The sequence below is a fragment of the Salvia splendens genome, chromosome 15 (genome assembly GCF_004379255.2).
Source record: "Salvia splendens isolate huo1 chromosome 15, SspV2, whole genome shotgun sequence".
NCBI classification, from domain to species: domain Eukaryota; kingdom Viridiplantae; phylum Streptophyta; class Magnoliopsida; order Lamiales; family Lamiaceae; genus Salvia; species Salvia splendens.
In genome coordinates this window covers 18,711,882-18,736,150 of record NC_056046.1, presented here as the reverse complement: position 1 = coordinate 18,736,150, position 24,269 = coordinate 18,711,882, and the positions used below count along the sequence as shown (strand labels likewise).

Below are 24,269 nucleotides of genomic sequence, written 5' to 3'. Positions count from 1 at the left end.
ATCAAGTCTTTTGACAGTAATATGAACTTGTAAATGGCGACCTCCTTACAGTGGTTAAATACTGACAATAAGATCTTGCTAAGTAGCGTCCACCCTTTGGCATCACACCACTCACAAGAAACTGAATAATTGTCACGTATTTATTACCACAAGTATATGTGTATTTCGTGCCAAATATTAATCTTCCTTTTGGCCGACTAGTATCCGCATTAAAATACACACTCATTAGTAGAAAATAAGGAACATGAGATGTACCCAAAATTTGAATTTATAATTTTAAAACTGAATACAAACGCTTGCAAGCAAGTCGTTGATTACTTTCTAAAATACAGTGACTAGCCAACGAATCACTGGGTTCGCATACCTTGCAAACTCAGCAAGTCGTTAAATCCTTACGGCCAGCCCAATAGCTCCCCTGCAAATCGAAAATTGCTGACTCCTAATGGGATTCCATATAATTTTGCCAAATCCGATTTTCACTAAAATCGACAAAATCCAAATTTTGATGTTTCCCAACAACGAAAATTAACGAATATAAATAAACATAAGCAACATCAGAACAATCAAACGAATCCACAAATTACAAAACCTAAAATTTATGGATTAACCGTAACAAAGCATCGCACATACGATTACTGAATTCACCATAATATAATGAACAAGAGACCAAAATTAACCAAACATGTAAACATAGAATTCTAAATTCCGATTTACCAAGTAATACCCAAAATTAGAATACGACAGAAATAAGAAAGGAATTCTCAAATCATCAATTAAGCAATATTCTAAACTGTGCATAATCACAAATTCACAATATGAATACCAATAAAATAGACATGCTGATTCATTCTCAATTCACAATTCATCAACAAAACAAGGTCTCGACATGCGACTCTGAATGAATTACAAAATTCATTAACCATAATCAAAAAAAATTTCGGCGGCTGTAGCAAGTATACTTTAACAAAATACACGAATCGTAAAAGCAAATTCTTGATTTATTCAACCAAAATAATCACGATATGCCTGAATTTTCAATTCATCGGCAAGACAGTTATATAAATCCACCGAAACACCAAGAGTAACACCAAAAAATAACGAAACCGGATCCATAAAATATAAACCCTAATTTTATGTATTTACGGTACAAACAATAATTAAAACCTTAATTCTCCTTTTCCCAATTCTTAGAGAATCATCAATAGAGTGGCTCTGATACAACTTGTTGGAATAATTGAGTGAACAATTACATAAAGCTCTCTATGATGATTAACCAAGAACGACGGAGAAGGAGCATAAACTGTAGAGCGGAAGCGTACCTTGATCCATAACAAATTAAACGGTGGAATTGTTTTGCAGCGGCTATGGATCTTCCAAACGATCAGAGACGTCCTTCACAATAGTCTGCCGAGAGAATATAGAGATATTGAACGTTCTTCTGACGTCTACGGACCATAACCATAGTTTATATTTATATTAAATATAAACCCCTTTATTTTCTATTCGGTCCCTCATCAAATAGAAAATCCCACATGGTATCTACACTTATTTCCATAACAAATAAATACACTTTTAAGCCCAAACTTAATCTTTATTGGATCATTTTAATTGGACAACTGAAAGATAGCCATACACATTAAATTAGTCATGTGGAAGTCCAAAAATTCTAATGCGCCTCGCCTGGTCCAAATCGTCGAAACTGAAGCAGTTCCAAAATATGTTCATTGTTAGGAGTAGCTTTGGAAGTTTTTAGCTAAGCAACCTCTTGGTGGATTCCACACCTAAATACGTTGGTTATAGGTATTTTTAGGATATCTTGATTACTTATTTGTGATTATCTAACATAAATTTATACCCTAAATACATACTCTCTCTATTCTTTGTTAATTGAGGAGGTATTTCTTTTCGGTACGGAATTTAAGAATAATGTCTTAAAATGGTGAATAAAGTAAGAAAGATAAAGAAAGTAAAAGGTGGAGTTACTTTTCTTTAAAATAGAAATGACTCAATTATCTTGAAATTTTTCAAAATAGAAAAATTACTCAATTAACATGGAACGGTGGTATATCAAGTTTTGATAATACTACTATAAATATAGCTAAGAATTTGCATAACAAGCTCGATTGTAGCATAACTCCTATACTCATGTATTTCTTATTCCGCAAGCAAAGTTTGACTTTGAACCACGCAATATTCCCTTAATATGATGTTAAATTGTAATAACGTCGACTAACGAGATTATTTATATAAATATAGCTTAGAAAGTGCATAGCAACTTGATTATGGATTTATGACTTATGGCTAAATAATAAATACGAAGCCCATCATGAATTACATAATGAAACAATTTGATGTCCCACATTCCCAGCTGAAAAAACAATTATGCCTAAGATCATAGGTAAAAGACCACTAGCGGCCTTACATCTTGTGTAATTTTCAAATTATTGAAAAATTGCAGGCATCCTCCTATCAAAACTACTTCCTCTGTTTATTGAGTCACTTCTTTTCTACATGGAGATTAAGAAAAAGATTAAATATATTAAGTGAAGAGATAATAAAATAGGAAAAAGAAAAAGTAGAGATAATAAAATAAATAAGGGAAAACTGTTATTCTTTGATAAATAGATAAATGACTATACTATGATGAAACGTCCCAAAATAAAAAAAATTAACTCTACTACTATGGAACAGAATGAGTACAACTTTTTTAATAATATTCTAAATATTAGTACAAAATAATCAAGAACACTCTAAATAATCAACAAAATACCTATAAACCACTAAGTAGATTTCTATTCCTTTCATTCACGAATATTTTGACTTGATACAAATTTTAAGATAATGTTTAATCTTATTAGGAAAATGAGTGGAAATATTGATGGAATGTGAGTCTTCTTATACTCCCTTCGTCCCAAAAAAAATGCACTTTGGGTTCATTACGGGTTTTAATGCAAAATTGGTAAAGTAAGAGAGAAGTAAAAAGAAAAAGTAATTAAAGTATTTTTAGTTGAGAATGGGTCTCACCTCATTAGAGAGAAAATAGTTTTCAAAATTAGAAAGTGCATATTCTTGTGGGACAAACTAAAAAGGAAAGAGTGCATATTCTTGTGGGACAGATGGAGTATGTTAATATTATAGTAAAATATGGGTTCAAATAGTTAGTATTATTTAGTCCATCTGTCCGTGAATAGGAGTCCCATTTTTCCAAATTAGTCCGTCCGCGAATAGGAGTCTCGGTTAACTATTACCATAAATGGTAATAGGGTCTCACCTTCCACTAACTCATTCCACTCACATTTCATTTAAAACTAATACTCCCTCCGTCCCATGTTACTTGAGGCGTTTATTTTCAACACGAGATTTAAGAAAGTTGTGTTTAGTGAGTTAAATAAAGTAGATGAGAGAATAACGTAAGAAAAGAAGAGAGAGTAAAGTAAAAGAAAAAGTAAAGTATGTGAGATTAAATGTTTTGATTTTAGCCAAAAATAGAAATGACTCAAGTAACTTGGGACAACTCAAAAAGGAATACGACTCAAGTAACTTGGGACGGAGGGAGTATATACAAGTGAGACCCCTATTCCACTAACTTTTTTCCACCCACTTTTCTTAACATTTCTTAAAACACGTGCTGCCCATAAATGAGACTCCTAATGGCGGACATGGGAGTATTAAAATTGAAAAAAAAGTAAATATAGTACTCCATTTTTTATTGATTAACATACTAAAATGACAAAGTATTGGAGTGCTATTTTATTTGGAGACAGAGGTTGTACTCCTTCCGTTCATTAATATAAAGGCAAATTTGATCGGGCATTAGTTTTAAAAATGTACTAGTAGAAAGTTAGTGGAAATGGTTAGTGGAAGGAAGGTCCAACTTTTATGGAGTACTTCATTAGTTTTATAATGAAATGTGACTGAGATAAAGTTAGTGGAACATGTGATTCATTGCCAAAAATAATGTAAAAAATAAATAAATGAAACATTTATAAGTGGATTGATGAAAATGTGAGTGAGATAAAGTTAGTGGAATAGTACTCACTTCACTTCGTCTACAAAAAATAGTCATATTTTACCATTTTTTTATGTATACAAAAAATAGTCTCATTTCTAAAAATGAAAAGTTTCTTTCTCATATTTTAGCCACTTTTTCTCCCACCTCATACTTAGTTACTTTTATTCCATATCTCTATTAGAGCATCTGCAACCCAGCTCTTAGCCATCTCCATCTTGTCTCGCCAAGACAAGATGGCTAAGAAATCGAGTTGCAACCAATTGGTCTCAAAAAATCTTTTTGGGGGAGATATTATCGAACCAACTCTCCACGCCCTCACTCTCCAACACGTGGCGAGTTGGCATTGCGTGTTGATGCCCACTCACCGACCCACGAGTGGGCATCGAATTTACTAATTTTAATTTATTTTTTAAAAAAATCAAAAAAATTAAAAAATATCAAAAAATAAAAATTTTCCAATTCCTCAGATGTTAAAGTTTTATGCCCGTTTTCTTAAAAAATATTTTATTATCTAATTATCATAAACTCTTCTATAAATACCTATTCACCACGTAAATTTTTCTTATACCAAAGAAACACTATTCACCACGTAAATTTCTCTTATACCAAAGAAACACTATCTCACTAAATATATTAATTATGTAATTTTCATAATTTTCTATAAAATATATGAATATTATTTTTAAAATAATATTCCATGTCAAGTTAAATTAAATTAGTTTGGAAAAAAATTAGATTGAAATGAAATAGTGCTACCTATGAATAGTTAGGTCATCCACATCCATGTCTCAATACCTCTCATCCTTAACTATTCATCGGCCTCATTGCAATTTTTATCTATCTCTTAACTAAGAGACATCACCTGCAACCCTCCATCTCTTAACTATTCATTCAATTTCATTTTTTATTTTTATTTCCAACAAATTCAATTAATATTTCATTGAAATATTAAATTAATACTAATAATTCATAAAATCATTAAAAACCACGAAAATTACACATCCGAAAATACGAAAAATATATAATTAAAATCCTAATATTACAATTTATTGAAATCCAGCTATAAAAAATAGAAAAAAAATTAAAATATTGGAAAAAACTGCTAGTATTTTTGGGGGATTTTTTTTATTTTTGATTTTTTCCGAAATTCTGAAATAGGCTCTTTTATTATATAGAGAGATAGACCATGTGGGTAAAACGCTAAAGTGAAAATAGGAAATAAAGATAAACATCTAAATGAGACTAGACTATTTTTGTAAGTTGGAAACAAATTTAATCCAACAAAATTTACTTAGTCCGTACTACGTAGTGAGTCGGAAACAAAGTTGATCCAACACATATATATGAACAATAAGTAAAATAGTAATTGAAGCTAAGTTGAATATTTTAGAATCAAAACCACCAATTTTCACAACGGCAAATGTGTATGTGTGTGTGTGAGAGAGAGAGACAGAGAAGCATCCTTAATTGGATGACATAATTTTCATTTTCCTTTTTATTCTATCATCAAAGTTAGCATATTTTGTTAAAGTTTTTCTATTTATGCTCACTGCCGAAAACCAAACCTACCTTCAAAATCTCCATTACAATTAAATCTCTGTTCCTCTCTGATTTCTTACCCTTCCAAGACAAAATATATATTCTTCTTTTATTCTTCCCTTTGTTTTCTTCTCTGTTTCTTCAAATACGACTGTCACAAAAGCTCTTCGACTAACCCAGTTCCCAAATTGTATGCTTTACCACAATCTTCACCCCAAATCAACGCTTTCCTTTTGCTACTGATTTTTCTTCTTTTTCCCTATTTTTTTTTGCTAAATTTACTAACTTAATTTCTTGGTTGCTTTTTTCCCCCAGAGATTGTGATCATGGAAGGTAGAAGGAGGACTAGTCAGAGAAGATCACAAAACAAGAAGCCGCCGCGTGGTATATCTGAAATTCCTTATTAATTGTTACTATTTTTTATTGAATTAATAACTATTTTTCACTGTCTGTTTTTGCAATGGCTTGAATTTTTCCACAATTGTTGAAAAAGTGGGTTTTTTTTTGCCGATTACAGAATTTGATGCTTTGACGGTGTTTGGAGCCTTGCTCAATTTTCATTTTATTTTACTTTTTGTTTGGTCTCATTGTTTTAGGACTTTTTGTTTGGTTGTTTATTTTCTAAATGTGGTGTTGTTCTGTTCGTCTTAGGTGATGATAGGCCTAATGGCTAATGCAGCCAACATCTAAATGCAGGATTAGATGATGTAATGAGTCTCCTAATGTTTGTATGGTTTTTACTTTTTAGCACGAGCGATAATACGTCTCGTGATGGGAAAATTGCAAGCTTGATCGCTCGAGTTTGTAGGAATGGAAATGACTTGGTAGTTAAATTACTTGTCCGGTGTGAATTAGTACAGTGCTCCTTCATCGACTCGCGTGATTTTGCTTGCTTCTATAAGATTATTTGTCGTCTTTTTTTTGGTGAATTGTCGACGAGATGGTAATAGAATCGATGTCTATATCAGCATTATCTTCTAACTGGTTGTCTTATTGTGTTCCTTTTGTTTCTATAAGATTATTTGTCATCTCTCTTTTGGTGTATTGTCGACTGGATGCTAATAGCATAGATGTCTGTATCAGCATAGCTTCTAACTGATTGTCTTTGTGCTGCTTAATCGATTCCATACACGTTTGTTACTCACGTTTTATTTCTCCCACTTAAGTATTTATCAATGGATGTTTCCGTGAAGTAGTTCTTGTTATTGAGGTTCTTTGCATTTCTATGTGCTGTTGCTTTGAGTCCTCCCTTGTGTTTGATTTGCTTTTCAGCGCCACTGCTCTCTGCAGGGTATTGGCAGCCTAAGATCCCCGCGTGGGAGAAAGAGTTCTGCAAAGTGGTTGGATCGATGGACTGGGAGACATTACTGCAGATGAAGAGATTTATGCACTTATACGACAAGGTGATGGAGTGGAACGACTCTGCAGGCGAGGAAGCATTCAGCAACGCCAAGAAACGATACTGGGCCAACAAAAACGGCTTATCCTGTCACGTATCACTGCCTGATCCCGATCTTTACATTGACAAGATCAATTGGGATTCAGACAATGATCCCGAGATGCTGTTGCCAGATGTCGTGAGCCTGCCTGTGAGTCCCCAGACAGAGGAAGATCACTATCACGATCCTGTCGTGATCTTTGGCGATTCTGCCATTCCGGACAATGTTTTTGCTACCGTAGGCTGGGGTGATGGGGAAGAGAACTTAGTGGCCCCGGCTGCTTGTTCATCCACTAATTATCTCGATCCATGGAACGAGCGGGGGTGGTCGGGGTATCATAACAACGGACGGCAAGGCTACTCCAATGACACGTGGCAATACAACAACGGGAGCAGGCAATGGGGAGGTGATTGGAGTTGGAACTATGCTAATCATTGTTATAACTATGTGGGAACCGGCACAAGAGACGCGTGGCGAGATGGGCATTGGAACGACAACCCAACGACCGGATTCGTGTCTCAGTCTGATTCAGTCCGTGCACACCCCTAGAGCAATGCTTGTGTTAAATGTGAATTTTGTGTAGTATTTTGATGTTGAGAATTCATTCTATTTGGGTCGAGATGTTTTGTGTAGCCAACCGCTAGAGATGATAGAGATGTGAGGTTATTTGATGTATGTATACATTATACAGTTAGTAGGAGAATTCTCTTAATTTTATCAAGTCTTTTACTACTAAAATTAGCCCATTCCATAGGTGAAAGTAGTTCTCAATTATTATCTAATAGCCCATTTGATAAGTGAAAGTAGTTCTCAATTATTATCTTATGCTCAATTTATAATAACAATAGTCAAGAAATGACTAATCATCGAGAAGTGAGACCTCGTCTTTCAGTAAATAGCACGAAAGACTTATCTCTCCGTTTGATTCTTTCAGTGCTATACCACTCCGACGCCGTTCATATCCCAAGATCAAAAAAAAATTCGGACCCGATGTCACAACCTTTCAGAATAAGTAGTCAAAGCATATCTAGTTCTGAAAAAAGTTTTTCTTCTGCGAGAACCGACAAGTTACCTACTGTGAACACCGCTCACATCTCGTCTATTATCCAGAAGACTTAAACTCATTTTGCTTTCATATATACTTAAATGTAAAATGTAATGCAACATTTTATAAATATATAAACAAAATACATTGTAACAAAATATTCATTCTCATAACAATAGTCAAAATCGATAAAAAAGGTTTACTTACATTTATACTCCATAGGTAACATACATATGAAAGATGCTTTTACGCTATACTAAACTCTAACTACATTTAACAAAAAATTAAGGGGAATCCGGGAAATGTTGAAAGTTCATTTAGGGTGTCCACTATAAGGCGGACACGCCTAATAGCCCCGCCCCAGTTTTTGTCTATAGCCCCAATTTTGTTGTCCATAGCCCCAAAATTCTATTTCCGCCACTATAGTGGACAATTCCAATAGCCCCCAAATTTTATAATCAATTGAGCAGACCCAGCATAGTATCAAATGCGTCTTGATCTGCTTCGGTGATCGGAGATTGGCTGGCTTGGAAAGGGGAACCCGACCGCGGCTGGTGAAGCGCGTCTAGGTTGGGTCGGTAATCTCCAAAAGCGGAACGACTCAGATTCCGATGTAAAGGGGGCGGCGTTGGTGAGGATCTCCACGACTGAGATGGAGGAAGGGGTGGACTCGATGCCTACGGTGGTGGAGATTGATTCCAACTCCAAGGTTGTGACGGAGCCGCATATCCGCCAAATCCCAACGGCTGAGAAGCATATCCGCCAAATCCCGATGGCGGCGAATGATGGGCCGACGGCTGAGATGGATTGCTGTCATATCCCGATTCCTCAGTGTCGGGTGATTCGTCGTCTCCTCGGTGCATTTTGTAGAGAGTGTTTTTGTAGAAAGTGGGTATATGGATTTTGTGAAAATGGGAGTGGGGGAGGAGGGAGAGTGATATTTATATAGAGGAAAAAACGAAAAAAAAAAATTCAAAAAATCCGGCTATAGCCGCGGCGGATATCCACCACTATAATAGCCGCGGCTATAGCCGCGCCTATACACCCACCGCCGCGTCCTCGCCCCACTCGCGGCGAAGCCTCGTCCGCCACCTTCCCCCCCACCAGCCGCATCCACCCTCGCGGCGGACACCCCCTCACTATAATAGCCGCGCCTACCGCCCCCACCGCCCTCCTTCGCGGCGTCCGCCGCGTCCACTCCATAGTGGTGGAGTGGACGCTCTTAGTTTAATAACACTTCATTTGATGTTTGAAGTGATTATGATTACTGCTAGTCTGTTTTTCTCACTCCATTTGCGTGAGATGCCACGTCATCTCCAGTGGGGCCATCTATGACAAACAAATCCTACGTGTATAAACATTACTCGCTGAGATATACGTGTTGATATACACATATATAAATATCTAGAGAGAGAGAGAGAGGGAGAGAGCGTAGAGAGAGAGCCGGCGTAGCAATGGCAGCTAGGAAGCGAGCTACATCAACAACAGTAAAAACTACGGAGCCCGCCCCGGAGAAGCCCAAGTCCGAGTCACCGGCGGCGGAACCCCCAATTCGACCAGCAAAATTGGCCACAATCCTCAAATTCTTTCTCATATTCTCGATTCCCTATTTTTACTTGATTTTCACACACTACAGGATCGATTATGAGATTAAACGATCGATCCTGATCAGTGCTTTCGTCAGCGGCATAGGGTTCCTAATCACGGTTAAAATGATCCCCGTGGCGTCCAAGTATGTGTTGAGGAGGAATTTGTTTGGGTATGATATTAACAAGAAGGGCACCCCTGATGGATCCATTAAAGTGTAAGTTTGATTTGCTTTAAATTATAATTTCAAGGCTTTAGTGAATTTTCGAGCTGAAATGTGATGTTTAGAGTAGCTTTTGTTGTTTATTTTCCCTAAATTATGCGCTAATTTCCCAATTCAGATTGGATTGATTCTCTGCATATCTATTACATTCGTGCTTTTTTTTTAATTGACGCTATAGAAATATGGATTATTCCCAATTGTTTCATGAATTTGATCTGAATTTGATCATAATTTTTTGAAATGGTTTGGAATTGGCTTATGTACTACTGTATGTTGGATTCTCTTGTTTTACTTGTTATAGGTTTTGGTGATCAAACTACTTGTTTTTAATGTGATGCAGGCCTGAATCGTTGGGTATAGTTGTTGCTGTAGTTTTTCTAGCCGTCGCTATCTTGTTTCAATATTTCAACCTCACCGCAGATTCAAATGTAAGTTTTTTATTGCATTTCTACTCCTGTACCAATACCTTAATGTAAAGCATATAAACTACCTAATTTCCCAAAAATGTTAATTAGGCGCCATATACAAGTTCTATGTCTCTGTAGTCTGTATTAGTCCTTTGAATGCTCAGTGTACATTTAATATGCTATCGGAACTTAAAATGGAAGTGGAGAAAATTATGTGCGAAGTGACAATAATCCTTTGCAGAGATGAGATAGTAGAACTTCCAGAAATCCCTATTATTGTGACCCTGATGCTGGTAGCACCATAGCAGTAATGCATGAACCTGGGACAAGGGAGAATATACTCAATAGACATGATTAGAACGAGTACAGGGTGAAGTTATATTAATCAAGTTTTCGAAGCTAATATAGGCAGTTGTATCTAGATTTAACCACACATCATCTAGTTTGAATAACAGGGATAAATTTGTAATATGGAGGTTTATAAAACATTATAGTCCTTGTGGCATAGGAATGCTTGGACACGGTTAGCGTATAGTACCACATAGATTTTGATGCTTGTGGTTGACAGACACATGCAGGATGAGTGCCAGCTCCTCTTTGGTAGATGCATTTTTTGGTTTCAAAATAGTCTGTCTGGAGTTGAGTCGGATTTATATAAGAAAAGCAGTGTGAAGTCTGAACTAAACAAAAAACTTAAGCAGATCCTCCAGCAAGTAATAAATTACAACTCAACTTTGACATTTCACAACGTAATCTGTGGTGAAAATATGAAAGCTCATGGCATCTGACCTTTTTTTATTCTTCAATCTACTTTTTCCTATAAATTGAATATTCCCTTCTCATTTCATTCTTCACATTGTTTTATCTGAGTTTTATACACCAATTTTGGTGAGAGTAACATGTTTCCTTTTTTTCTTTAAGTGGCTAGTCGAATACAATGCTGCACTAGCATCAATCTGCTTCATCACTCTGCTTGGTTTTGTGGATGACGTCCTTGATGTACCCTGGAGGGTGTGAGTTTTCTATAAGTCTCTCCTGCTATATTTCTAAAATGACCCATACGGCTGATTCTTATCTCCTATCGTGTAATTTTGAAGACAGGAAACTGGTGTTACCATCTATCGCTGCTCTACCATTGTTGATGGCTTATGCCGGGCATACAACTATAATCATACCAAAGCCACTTGTTCCATATGTTGGAATGGACATTTTAGATTTAGGTGATATATTACATGATTTTCACCATTTGATTATATAAACAACTCCATGACTTGATTGATGCTGTGCCTATTCTGTATCACATGCTCCCTTCTCTCTAACATTTCTTTGTTGCTATTAGGGTGGATTTATAAGCTCTACATGGGGTTGTTGGCTGTGTTCTGCACGAATTCAATTAACATTCATGCGGGTATTAATGGCCTCGAAGTTGGACAGACAGTCGTTATTGCTTGTGCTGTAAGCCAAAAAAATTGTCTTCATTATTCCAATTTAAGTGCTCAAATTGAATGTAACGTATTTCTTTTGCAGATCTTGATACATAACATCATGCAAATTGGGGTAGCTACTGATCTGGAACACAAGCAAGCACATGTTTTCTCCATTTACCTTGTGCAACCCTTGCTTGCAACTTCTTTAGCATTACTTTCTTTTAACTGGTACTGGTGCTTGTAGTCTCTGAACATAGAATTGAATGTCTTCAGCTGCTAACCCTGTCTCCATCTTTTTCGTAGGTATCCCTCTTCAGTTTTCGTAGGGGACACTTACACTTACTTTGCTGGAATGACTATGGCTGTTGTTGGCATTTTAGGCCATTTTAGGTGTGTCACTGACTCTCATACCCTACATCATTGCTTGAAATTATAAGTCGTGTATACGACCAGTTTGTTCATTTTGAAATCAACTGCAGTTCATTCAGCTGTTCATCAGATAGTGTGTGTTTGTGTGTATTCATTAAGGATGTGAATGAACTAAGGTTTCCTCTTGATTTTGGATAATTTCTTCAACATAGTTAATTGGTTGCCTGTGAATCTTTTATTCAGAGTTTGTTTCTTTAATATCATGGTTTCCTGTTTGTAGATTCTTTTCGTTGTGAATTATGCTTTCCACTAATTATTTCCATTTCAGCGAAACACTGCTGATATTCTTCGCTCCACAAGTGTTGAACTTTCTGCTTTCGCTTCCTCAGGTTCTCTCTCTCACCACTACTCACATGAAACACAAGAACATGTATTGATCAATGCATTTTTTCTTCTCTCTCAGCTGGCTGGCATTATACCTTGCCCACGACATCGACTTCCAAAGTAGGTTTCATGTTGCCTGTCTCGTTGGTTAAAGTTCTGAGTATATTCCATGTATATTTCTGATTTATTTCATCATTCCCAGGTTCGACCCCCAAACTGGGCTACTAACAGGGACCAACGATGGAACTCTTGTCAACTTATTTCTGCGGCAGTTTGGGCGGAGATCAGAGAAGTCCCTCTGTATTCTGCTCTTAATTTTCCAGGTATTCAACCGCTTAGCTATCCTATATGTTTCCTAGTGGTTTTCCAGGTAACTCAGTTGATGATATTCTTGATGCAGGCTATATGCTGTGGATTCTGCTTCTTTCTTCGGTGGCTCCTCACCGGCTGGTACAAGTGATATACTCCACCACGTTGCCCCGATTTTTCGTCCTCGGCAATCCCCATACGTCAAGGCTTGTTTTAGGAACTGTATCCCCTGGAAACAGAGTTGCAGAGCAGGCTTATCTTGCTTCTAAGTTTTGTACTAACAGCTTTTGCCAGAGATATTGTACAAACAACTTCCTCAACGGTTTTCTCCTTAGTCAATGTACTCTCATCTCTTGTCTACGTAATCCATAGGTCCAACCACAACCCGCAAGACTTTTAACGACACATTTACCACTAAATTAAGTTTTGATTTTGTGTTGAAATCAAACAAATTTATATACATAAAGCAATAAACTCCTTTTAAGTACCCCTCTGACCCGGCTAAGATGACACATTTTTTTTATTGGCATGTGATTTTAGGAGTTGTTGGGTAATGTGTTTAATTGGAGAGAGAAATGATGGGTGTAGTATAAATGGAGAAAGAAAGAGAGTTGAATGATTAATAGATGAGAGAAAAAGTGGTTGACTGTATTAATTGGAGAGATAAAATTTTCAAAAATATAAATGTGTCATCTTATTTAGGACAAACTAAAAAGGAAAGTATGTCATCTTAATCTTAAGTGGGGCGAAAGGAGTATAAACCAAGTGTCTCACATTAAAATCATAAGGAAGATTGGAGTGAAAACTTGTCTATAAAAAAATTATTTGTCCTACATTGAAATCACAACTAAGGTTGAAGTTTGAAACCAATCTATAATAAGTTTTCTAAAGCAATGCAAAACCTACTGCTCTAATGTGAAAGATTATATATTACAAAATATAATCCTTTATTAATTCATGAATTTCACTTTAAATATGGATTATTGTAAAATTATTATTTTATTTTATTTTAAAATTATTGTTTTATAATTAAAATCTAGTTTTAAAATCGGGCGAAAGAAGCCCACTCGTAAGGGGGAAGTAGACTTCACCGCCCAATGAAAGCGCGCCATGTGGAGGAGATCATCAGGGAGAAGGAGAGGGGCGGCGATGATCAGAGGCTGATGAAGATTTGCAAGAAGTATTACAATGGGGAGGAGTGTCCTTACTGGGATAAATGCAATTTATTGCACGAAAGGCAGCCTAAGAAGCTCAAGGTTGAGATGCCGAGGCAGAGGGAGAGCTCGGCTATCAGCATTGGTGTGATGGGGAGCGCGGGTGAGATTGATCAGGCGGCCGGGTGGAAGATGAGGATTTGTAGTAGATGGGAGATGGGGCAGTGTAACTATGGTGAAAGATGCCATTTTGCTCATGGTAGCTCAGGTATAAACTGTTTTGGAATGTTTTCCTTCTTCTTGATTTTGTGATTCAAGTTTTGATTTTGTTTGTTGGTTTACTCTTAACAATGTTTGTAAGCCTCTTTACCGATTTCTATACCGAAATCACATTCTAGATTCGTATTAATTCAACCATAACATGTACCACATCAAAGAGATGATTTACCAACCTCCATCCATAGCTTTTATTTGATGTAGGGTGGAATTCCACAAGTTGATGTTTCCCCTAAAAGCTGCGGTTGATATTGTCGTCTCTTTTGCCTTTTCTTTCCGGATTCTTTCGATGGAGAAGAATCTGATAACAATATGATTCTTCTATATTCCTTTATTGTATATAGAATTCTGTAGAGATTTTTGGTGTATTCAAATCTGAAAATCTGATTTGTTTATATAAGTTATACGCAACCTTTCGTACGCAACCTTTCACGAAAGGTTGCATCCATTCACTTATACCCTTTCATTTAAAACCCATCAGATTTTCTGTAGACTTTATTCTACAGCTTTCCATCTTCTATATACTTTAATGTACACATATTTATACCATCTATGTAAGGCAAGAGAAGAGGGTTATCAATACACCCGATTCTAATTCTTTAATCGAAACCGATCCATCACGGTATCGTCTTTTATATTAGAATTCAACTGATATGTTTGAACTTGATCTTTACTATTAAACCAATCTCTACATAGGTCACATATATGTATAAATATTCCTACATTCTCCCACTTGACCTTTGTAGCTCTCAATGGTTTAATTACTTTTCTCCGCACTTTACCATCAAGTTCATATATCCTTTAAATACCTATAAAGTTAGACTTGATTGAATCATGGCGGTCACACAATCAGTTAGTCGACATGATTCCTTCCATGTATCACAAATCAATTCCAACTTTATATGAATAAACATTTCATTGAGATGAACTTTAATTCTCAATACAACATATGTTATCTAAACAACCATACTGTATACAAACTTTAATGATAACATATAAACAAGTAGAAACATAACTTTTATTGAATTCACAAGAGTGTTTTACAATACATGAGCACACAACTAAAATAGCAAGGCTTTATCTATAATACCCATACGCTCTACATGGCCAATAAACATGTTTTTTTTTTCAAATAAACATGGCCAATAAACATGTTGGGTGGTAGTCCTTTAGTTAACGGACCCGCTACCATCATATCCGTCCTAATATGCTCAAAGTACACTCTTTGTTTCTGCACTTCTTCTTTAACAGATAAGTATTTTAACTCCATGTGTTTAGCCCCTTTCGAGTACTTATCGTTCTTTGAGAAGAAGACAGCTGCGGAATTATCACAATAAATTTTCAGCGGTCTAGCTATAGAGTCGACAATTCTAAGCCCTGAAATAAAGTTCCGCAACCACAATCCGTGAACAGTGGCCTCAAAGCAAGCCACAAATTCGGCCTCCACAGTGGAAGTAGCAATGTGAGACTGCTTTCCACTTTTCCATGATACTGCTCCCTCTGCTAAAAGGAACAAATAACCAAAAGTTGACTTTCTACTATCAACGCACCCGGCATAGTCTGAATCTGAATATCCAATGACCTCTAGATGATCGGATCTTCTATAGGTAAGCATGTGCTCTTTGGTTCCTTGCAAGTACCTGGGGACTTTATTTGCAGCCTTCCAGTGGTCCATTCCGGGATTACTTTGATATCGACCCAACATACCAACCGCAAAGGTGATATCTGGTCGAGTACATGTTTGAACATAGTTCAAACTCCCAACCACTGATGCATAGGGAATCTTTTCCATCTCCTTACGCTCCAATTCATTTTTCGGATATTGCATTTTACTGAATTTGTCTCCCTTCTGAATTGGAGCAAATCCTGCGGAACATTTGTCCATTCTATATCTCTCTAAAACTTTATTGATATAACCTTTCTGAGACAAACTTAACAATCCTTGTGATCTATCCCAGAATATTTCTATCCCGATCACATAAGATGCCTCAACCATATCCTTTATTTCGAAGTTCAAAGAGAGATATTTCTTTACATCATGTAATAAACTCATGTCATTTGCGGCTAGCAAAATGTCATCAACATATAGGACTAATATAATAAACTTTCCCCCACTGATTTTAATATAGATACATCGATCAACGATGATTTCTACAAAACCATATGACACAATGATATTATTGAACTTTATATACCATTGTCTAGAAGCTTGTTTGAGTCCATATATTGACTTTCTCAACTTACATACTAAACTCTATTTTCCTTCTATCATAAATCCTTCGGGTTGTTTCATGTATACCTCCTCTTCAAGTACTCCATTTAGGAAGACAGACTTTACATCCATTTGGTGAAGCTCTAAATCATAATGAGCCACCAAAGCCAACACAATTCTTAAAGAATCCTTCTTTGAAACTGGAGAGAAGGTTTCTTTGTAGTCAATGCCATCCTTTTGAGTGAAACCTTTGGCGACAAGGCGAGCCTTGTACCTTTCAATGTCACCTTTCGAATCACGTTTTGTTTTAAAGATCCATTTACAACCAATGGCTTTAAAACCTGTAGGCAATTCTACTAAGTCCCAAACATTGTTATCGCCCATAGATTTCATCTCTTCCCTTGCTGCATTTAACCAATTTTCAGAATTGTTACTTTCCATGGCTTGTTGGAATGAGATCGGGTCTTCATCAATGCTCAAGTCACATTCAGTTTCAACAGAATATACCACATAGTCATCTGATATGGCCGATCGACGTTCCCTTACTGATCGCCTTAAAGGTTCTATTGGTTCATTATTCTGTTCTTGAATTATGACTGGTTCATCTTTAATCTCAACAAGTGGGTTATGCACTTCATGTTGTTCAATAGGAACAACAACTTTAGGTACAACAATAGGTGGATGAATAACTTTGTCTTGAACTTCATTAAAGTTCACTTTACGAGGTTCACCACTCCCACTAGTTTCATCGTTTTCAATGAACCTAGCATTTCCCGTCTCAACTATCCTCGTACTATGGTTAGGATAATAGAATGTATATCCATTCGACTTATCTGGATAGCCAATGAAGAATCCACTGACCGTCTTTAAATCCAGCTTCTTTTCATGTGGATTATACAACTTTACTTCTGCAGGGCAACCCCAAATACATATATGTCGTAAGCTCGGTTTCCTTCCCGTCCACAGTTCAAAAGGGGTCTTTGGAACTGCCTTACTAGGAATCCGATTAAGCATATACGTTGCAGTCTTTAATGTATAAATCCACAACGAAAGAGGTAAATTTCTCCTCATGGTGCTTGAGAGGATAGGATTCCCGCCGGGGTGGGTGAGTATGGTCAGGAGATGTATCTCTTCATGCTGGTTCTCTGTGCATGTGAACGGGGCTTCGGCAGGTTTCTTCCACTCTACGAGGGGACTTCGCCAGGGAGATCCGTTATCGCCGTCGCTGTTCGTGCTTGTTGCGGATTATCTGTCGAGGAGCTTGGACAGGCTTGTGGCCACACATCCTGATATGGCATATAGATGTGCTCGACGCGCGCCGGCCATATCTCATCTGTCTTATGCCGACGACATTGTCATTTTTGTCAGGGCGCACAGACAGTCCGTGGAGAGGCTGGTTCATTGTCTTGACCACTATTCTGCCGTGTCGGGTCAGATGGTGAACAGGGGAAAGAGTCATTTCTACCTCTTTGAGAAGTTCGATGCTTGGGCGGCTGAGGTGGCAGAGGCGAGTGGATTCCAGCAGGGATTCCTCCCGCTCACTTACCTTGGTGTCCCTATCTATAAGGGGGGACTGAAGGCTGGCTACCTTTTAGATATCCGACAGAAGATGGTGGACCGGATTCACAGCTGGTCTCATAGACATCTCTCTCTTGGAGGGCGCCTCGCTCTGATCAAGAACACCCTTGTCACTATCCCTCTTCATATCTTCCAGGTCCTGAAGCCGTATCAGTATTGGATGAGGGAATTGGAGCAGATCTTGGCCCGGTTCTTTTGGGGCACGGTTGGGGAGCAGAGGAAGATTCACTGGGTTAGCTGGAAGAAGAAGATTTGCCTGCCGTTGGATGAGGGAGGCCTCGGCATCTGTCGTTTCCACGAGGTCATCAAAGCTTTCAGCATCAAGCTCTGGTGGAGATTTCTCGCACATGATTCTTTATGGGCGCAGTTCACTATGCGCAAGTATTGTTTCCATGCTGGTCGTGCTTTCATTTCTCCCTACTCTGTGCATGATAGTTCTATTTGGCGTCGGCTCACTCATATTAAGGGTCAGGTGCATGGTCTTATTAGATGGTCCCTAGGCGAAGGGCGGATCAGTTTCTGGGACGACGTGTGGGTCGGGGATCGCCCCCTTAGGACCTATTGTCTGCCCGGGACTGATCTTCCTGTCGCTGAGGTTTCTAGGTTCTGGCGTGATCATACTTGGCATTTTGAAAAACTGCTTGATTATTTGGCTATGTATGGTGTGCCTTTATATGTGTTGGATCTTATCAGGGCTGTTCCGATTGAGGTGGGCAGGCGGGATGTGATGCGATGGAGCCTCACTGGCGATGGCGAGTTCTCGACGGCCTCAGCTTGGGAGCTCATCCGGACACGGTCCCCTAGATATTTCGGACTTCGCATTGTTTGGAATGTTGGGCTGACCCCGACTATCTCTGTCTTCATCTGGCGCCTCCTCCTCCGGCGGGTCCCTGTTGAGTGTTATGTTCAGACCCGTGGTATCTCTCTCGCATCCAAGTGTCTGTGTTGTGTCTCTTCTTTTTCAGTCGAGTCTTTCCAGCATTTGTTTGTGTCGAGTCCTGTGGCGAGATCGGTTTGGGATTTATTTGATGGCTGGTTCCCCTACATTAGCACACACATTCACACGTGCACTAATATTGCACTTAGATTAGGTTTTTGGTGGAGGTCCTCTCACAGGGCCACTGCCTTGCACATCAGCTTCATTATTCCCTGTTTGGTATACTGGTTTATTTGGACGGAGAGGAATAGCTGCAAGCACCGCGGCATTTCTTTTCTTCCTCCCATGTTATTTGGCAGGTTATACAGCACCTGCGAATCTTGGTGGCGGCGGGCGTGCTTTTACCTCTTCACTGGCGCGGTTGCACTCCGGCTGTCGACTTCATGCCTTCGGTTCCTCCTCGCCGGCGAGTTTTGAGGTCCCTGCAAGTGCTTTGGCATCCACCCGACGATCCTTGGGTGAAGCTGAACACCGATGGGGCCTTTATCACCTCGACGGGACAGGCTGGCGGTGGGGGAGTGGTACGGGGCTCAGATGGTTCCCTCCTGGGTGCCTTTTGCACGCCCCTCGTAGCCGGGTCGGCCTTCGAGGCGGAGCTTTTAGCTCTTCTTCACGGGCTGACTTTGGTGATGCAGTTTTCATCGCAGGTTTGGGTCGAGATGGATGCAGCAACAGTGGTCGCGGTGTTCACTTCAGGACGCGGGGGAGCAGCGGATGTGAGACATCACATGGCTCGCATTCGCACTTTGCTCGCACAGATGCAGGTTATGTTCTCTCACATCTATTGAGAGGGCAACCGACCGACCGATTTTCTGGCAGGTAGGGGGTCCAGACCCCTGCCATCACCTTCTTTGATGCGGATTCAACGCCTCGGTATTTGAAGTCGCTCGTCAGGATGGACTAGTTGGGCTATCCGAACTTCAGATTCAGATATCGAGATGGATGACTACTTCACATGGTTCGCGGTTTTGATTTATGGTTTTTGTTTTCCTTTGGATTTGGCCAACTTTTGGCCTTCATCCTTTTTATTATTTTGATGTATATCTTTGTTATGTTTGTTTTCTCATTAGTTAGATGGTTAGTACCCGGTCTGTGGGGATACCATAGTAGCTTTGTTAGCTCTTGTGATTTGTATCTCTCGTGCGGACCGAGTCACTTTTGGACTTGGTTGATGTATGTTCTTTTGATGATTTTTGATATAGACATGTTGGGGGTCAGCCTTAACCCCCCACCGTGATGGTGTTTGAGGGAAAAAAACATGCATCTAAGCATATCCAAAAGAGTGCTATTCTGCCTCTCCGCTACACCATTTTGTTGCGGAGTACCGGGCATTGTATACTGTGCACAAATGCCCTTACTTTCGAGGTACTTTGCAAATGGGCCCGGACATTGTCCAGACTCTTTAAATTTTCCGTAGAATTCACCACCTCTATCTGATCTCACAACCTTTACTTTTCTATCTAGTTGCCTTTCCACTTCATCTATGAATATCTTCAAGACATTCACTGATTCAGCCTTTTCACGCAATAGATATATATAACCATACCGTGAGAAATCATCAATAAAGGTGAATAATTTCTACCATCCCACGAAGGTGTATCAAAAGGACCACATATATCAGTATGAATTAACTCAAGAAGTTGAGAACTCCTTGTGGCTGATTTCTTTACTATGTGTTTAGTTTGCTTCCCCTTTATGCAATCTATACACATATCTAGATCACTAAAATCCAATTGAGGAAGAATTTCATTCTTTACCAACCTCATTATCTTTTCTTTAGATATGTGACCTAGTCTTTGATGCCTCTACTTTTTATGCCTCTACTTTCAATATTAAACAAGGATTCAGAAAACTTTGCATCAAGATTGAAACTGTAGAGTGAATCAAACAAAGTACCACTTCCATAGAAGTAATCATTTCTGTACAATGTGAATACACTATTTACAAACTTGATTTTAAATCCTAATCTATCCAACCTACTAACAGATACAAGATTTCTAGCACAATCTGGTACATAGAGACATTCCTTAAGGTCTATATGACAGCCTGTGTCTAAGATCAGTCTGTAGGTCCCGATGCCTTTAATTTGTGCCTTCATCCTGTTTCCCATGAACAAGTATTGTTCATTTCCTTTTATAGGTTGGATCGTACTGAATCCCTATTCAATATGACACACATGAGTAGTAGCACCAGAATCTAACCACCAAGTATTATTAGGCACTTCAATAAGATTCGATTCAAAGCAAACGAAACTATTATGTTTACCTTTCTTATCAAACCATGCCTTTCTTTTCGGACAATTCTTCTTGAAGTGTCCCGTTTCTCTACAAAAGAAACACTTCCTTTCCTTCTGGATCTTCTTTTCGGGGCCTTTAGGACAAGAAGAATCCTTGCGTTTGTCCCTTTTACTTGACTTTCCCTTACTGGTGCTTGCTCCTCCATGACCCATTAGATTCACAACTTGGCCACTCATCTTTTTCAGTCTCCCTTCCTCTTGAACCAACATGGCCTTTAGCTCTTTAAGGTCCCATTTTTCTTTTATGGTGTTATAATTCACCTGGAACTGGCCGAATTCAATAGGAAGAGAGTTTATGATGAATTGAACCAAGAACTGTTCGTGAACCTCCATTCTCAAGGTCGAGAGCCTTGCTGCCAAGTTTGACATGGGTGTTACATGATCGTGAATAGGTTGGGACCAGTCAAACTTTCTTGTAGTGAGCTCACTCATTAAGCTCCCTACTGTTGACTTGTCGGTCAATTCCGATTGTGAACACTCCTTTATCTTTTCTATGAATTCCCTTGCATTCTCTGTCTTAGGCATGGATGGCTTAAAATTTTCCGCCATCGTCATCCTCATAAGATTGAGACTTAGCCTGTTAGAGCGCTCCCAAGTCTCATATCGAGACTTGTCCGTTTCGGAGCTCTCTTCCGTAATAGCCGCAGGCTCATCTTCCGTAAGTATGGCATGGTCAAGTGCCATAACACCCAGTGAAAACCGGATCTGTTCTGACCATTCACTATAGTTCTGCCCATTGAACTTTACGACAGAGTTTGCAGATGCATATATATTAGATGAAGCTGCAACATTTATACATGCTTACAATTAGTGCTTTGAACTTTAAACACCGATTCAGATAACTGTAATAAACTTTAAACAACATGTATTCAAGCAACCTTTGGGAAATACTTAAAACATATACTTTCATTGATGCTAGAATAAACTTTAATGATTAATTATATCATACACATATCAAATAAGAATGTTGCCTTTGGGTATACATACTACATATGATATTGTAGACAAGATTAATCATTTTCATTTTATTAACTTATACACAATGATCCACATTTGAGTGATCTCCAAGCATATAGATAATAAAGTTATTGATCAATCAACTTTCATGTCATTTTATAGCATCCTTTAATCATGATCAATAAATAACATTTCATCCTTTTCATAATCATAATATCATATAACAAGACCACTTTGGTGATTAACAAGTCATATAATATCTACATGCATCTTAAAAGGATTAAAAAAAATTAACATTCTCGGAATTGTCAGTGAGTTTGCCCGGTCCGGGCGTCTGAACGCCCGACCGGGCGTTAATGCATTGGTGAGTCCAGAGAGTTTGCCCGATCGGGCGTTCTTATACCGACTAAACGCCCGCTCGGGCGTCGGCATCGTTGAGTCCAGAGAGTTTGCCCGGTCGGGCATTTTTATACCGACTAAACGCCGGCCCGGGCGTCCGAGCGTCGTGCATTTTCGGACTCCAGTAGGATCGCCCGGTCGGGCGTTTTATTTAACTGTGATCGCCCGCCCGGGCGTTCATCAACCGACGTATCCAGTGAAAACGCCCGGGCGTCTGGTCGCTCGGTCGGGCGTTTTCTCTGTACTCGATTTTCTCCCTTCAATTTTTATGTTTCAACATTCCATGAAACAATCACCCAATGCGCAGCGGAATCATATAACATCAAAACAGAATAAAGACATTCATATTGTATTTTTGAACACTTTAAATGGTGAATTAACCAAATCTAGATTGGCTCTGATACCAACTGTAAGCCTCTTTACCGATTTCTATACCGAAATCACATTCTAGATTCGTATTAATTCAACCATAACATGTACCACATCAAAGAGATGATTTATCAACCTCCATCCATAGCTTTTATTTGATGTAGGGTGGAATTCCACGAGTTGGTGTTTCCCCTAAAAGCTGCGGTTGATATTGTCGTCTCTTTCGCCTTTTCTTTCCGGATTCTTTCGATGGAGAAGAATCTGATAACAATATGATTCTTCTGTATTCCTTTATTGTATATAGAATTCTGTAGAGATTTTTGGTGTATTCAAATCTGAAAATCTGATTTGTTTATATAAGTTATACGCAACTTTTCACGAAAGGTTGCATCCATTCACTTATACCCTTTCATTTAAAACCCATCAGATTTTCTGTAGACTTATCATCTATGCAAGGCAAGAGAAGAGGGTTATCAATACACCCGATTCTAATTCTTTAATCGAAACCGATCCATCACGGTATCGTCTTTTATATTAGAATCCAACTAATATGTTTGAACTTGATCTTTACTATTAAACCAATCTCTACATAGGTCACATATATGAATAAATATTCCTACAATGTTTTATGTTTAAATAGATTTGAGATATTCTGGTTTGATAGATGAGGGAGAAGCTACAAATGCAGCGAGAAAAGTAGCTTCCGTGGCTCCACTTCCGGCACCCCGTGCAGCGGTGGCTGTTGCTCCGGTGGAAGAGAAGAGGATATCGAAGTGGAAGCTAACGAAGAAGCTTAATCACATTTATGGCGATTGGCTCGACAATCTTACGCCACCGCACCTCTCGCCGGAGGTTATGAATTAGTGAAGTATAATCATGTCATAAGATAATTACAAGGGATTTTTCAACCCTCCACAGATTTTGTTAGTGTTTCTTTGCTTTTATGTCGATTCATCTTCAATTTGTAATGTAACATTCAAGTAATATAAAGGAATGGAATTCGTTCCCAGTTCATTACTAAATTCTTATGTATTTCTTCATTCATGTAGTATAGGAGTATATAGTACTCCCTCCGTTCCGAACTACTTGCACTTATTTCCTTTCTGGGCGTCCCAAGTTATTTGCACTCTTTACATTTTTAGTAAAAATTATCACCTACAGCCGCAATTATTGACTTTGCTATACACACTCATTCCTTAATCTCCGTGCTGAAAAGGAAATGTGCGAGTAGTACGAGACGGAAGGAGTACTAAATTCTTATGTATTTCTTCATTCATGTAGTATAGGAGTATATAGTACTCCCTCCGTCCGTGATAAGTTAGTAGAATCTGGACGCTATTATTTTTATAA

General features: G+C 38.4%; 3 protein-coding genes across 4 annotated transcripts; all 3 read left to right on the top strand.

The window, feature by feature from the left end:
- Positions 1-5,475: 5,475 nt before the first annotated feature.
- On the top strand, positions 5,476-7,728 carry LOC121768910. Of its 2 annotated transcripts, none has more exons than XM_042165524.1 (3): positions 5,476-5,741; positions 5,867-5,935; positions 6,824-7,728. In XM_042165524.1, the coding sequence occupies exons 2-3, from the start codon at positions 5,878-5,880 to the stop codon at positions 7,537-7,539; spliced, it is 774 nt and encodes a 257-aa protein (XP_042021458.1). In that variant the 5' UTR covers positions 5,476-5,741; positions 5,867-5,877; the 3' UTR covers positions 7,540-7,728. The 2 variants fall into 2 exon arrangements, with proteins under 2 accessions (XP_042021458.1, XP_042021459.1); XM_042165525.1 differs by having other exon boundaries at positions 5,477-5,741; positions 6,842-7,728.
- Positions 7,729-9,443: 1,715 nt separating this feature from the next.
- Positions 9,444-13,106, top strand: LOC121768940 (UDP-N-acetylglucosamine--dolichyl-phosphate N-acetylglucosaminephosphotransferase-like). Its single transcript, XM_042165555.1, has 11 exons — positions 9,444-9,839; positions 10,186-10,273; positions 11,174-11,265; positions 11,354-11,472; positions 11,592-11,707; positions 11,780-11,907; positions 11,983-12,069; positions 12,377-12,437; positions 12,512-12,552; positions 12,635-12,755; positions 12,833-13,106. Exons 1-11 carry the CDS (start codon positions 9,490-9,492, stop codon positions 12,890-12,892), a joined length of 1,263 nt encoding a protein of 420 aa, XP_042021489.1. The 5' UTR covers positions 9,444-9,489; the 3' UTR covers positions 12,893-13,106.
- Positions 13,107-13,838: 732 nt separating this feature from the next.
- LOC121766816 (zinc finger CCCH domain-containing protein 39-like) lies at positions 13,839-23,783 on the top strand. Its single transcript, XM_042163054.1, has 2 exons — positions 13,839-14,163; positions 23,560-23,783. The coding sequence occupies exons 1-2, from the start codon at positions 13,839-13,841 to the stop codon at positions 23,781-23,783; spliced, it is 549 nt and encodes a 182-aa protein (XP_042018988.1).
- Positions 23,784-24,269: the final 486 nt, after the last annotated feature.

Bases quoted from the DNA above. Each gene is read 5' to 3' on its own strand.
- LOC121768910 (XM_042165524.1), top strand. From the start codon at position 5,878: ATGGAAGGTAGAAGGAGGACTAGTCAGAGAAGATCACAAAACAAGAAG. The intron at 5,936-6,823 runs GTATATCTGAAA...TTTGCTTTTCAG, and splicing joins AAACAAGAAGCCGCCGCGTG to CGCCACTGCTCTCTGCAGGG.
- LOC121768940 (XM_042165555.1), top strand. From the start codon at position 9,490: ATGGCAGCTAGGAAGCGAGCTACATCAACAACAGTAAAAACTACGGAG. The intron at 11,708-11,779 runs GTAAGCCAAAAA...TTTCTTTTGCAG, and splicing joins CAGTCGTTATTGCTTGTGCT to ATCTTGATACATAACATCAT. The intron at 12,070-12,376 runs GTGTGTCACTGA...TTTCCATTTCAG, and splicing joins GGCATTTTAGGCCATTTTAG to CGAAACACTGCTGATATTCT.
- LOC121766816 (XM_042163054.1), top strand. From the start codon at position 13,839: ATGAAAGCGCGCCATGTGGAGGAGATCATCAGGGAGAAGGAGAGGGGC. The intron at 14,164-23,559 runs GTATAAACTGTT...ATGTTTAAATAG, and splicing joins TTTTGCTCATGGTAGCTCAG to ATTTGAGATATTCTGGTTTG.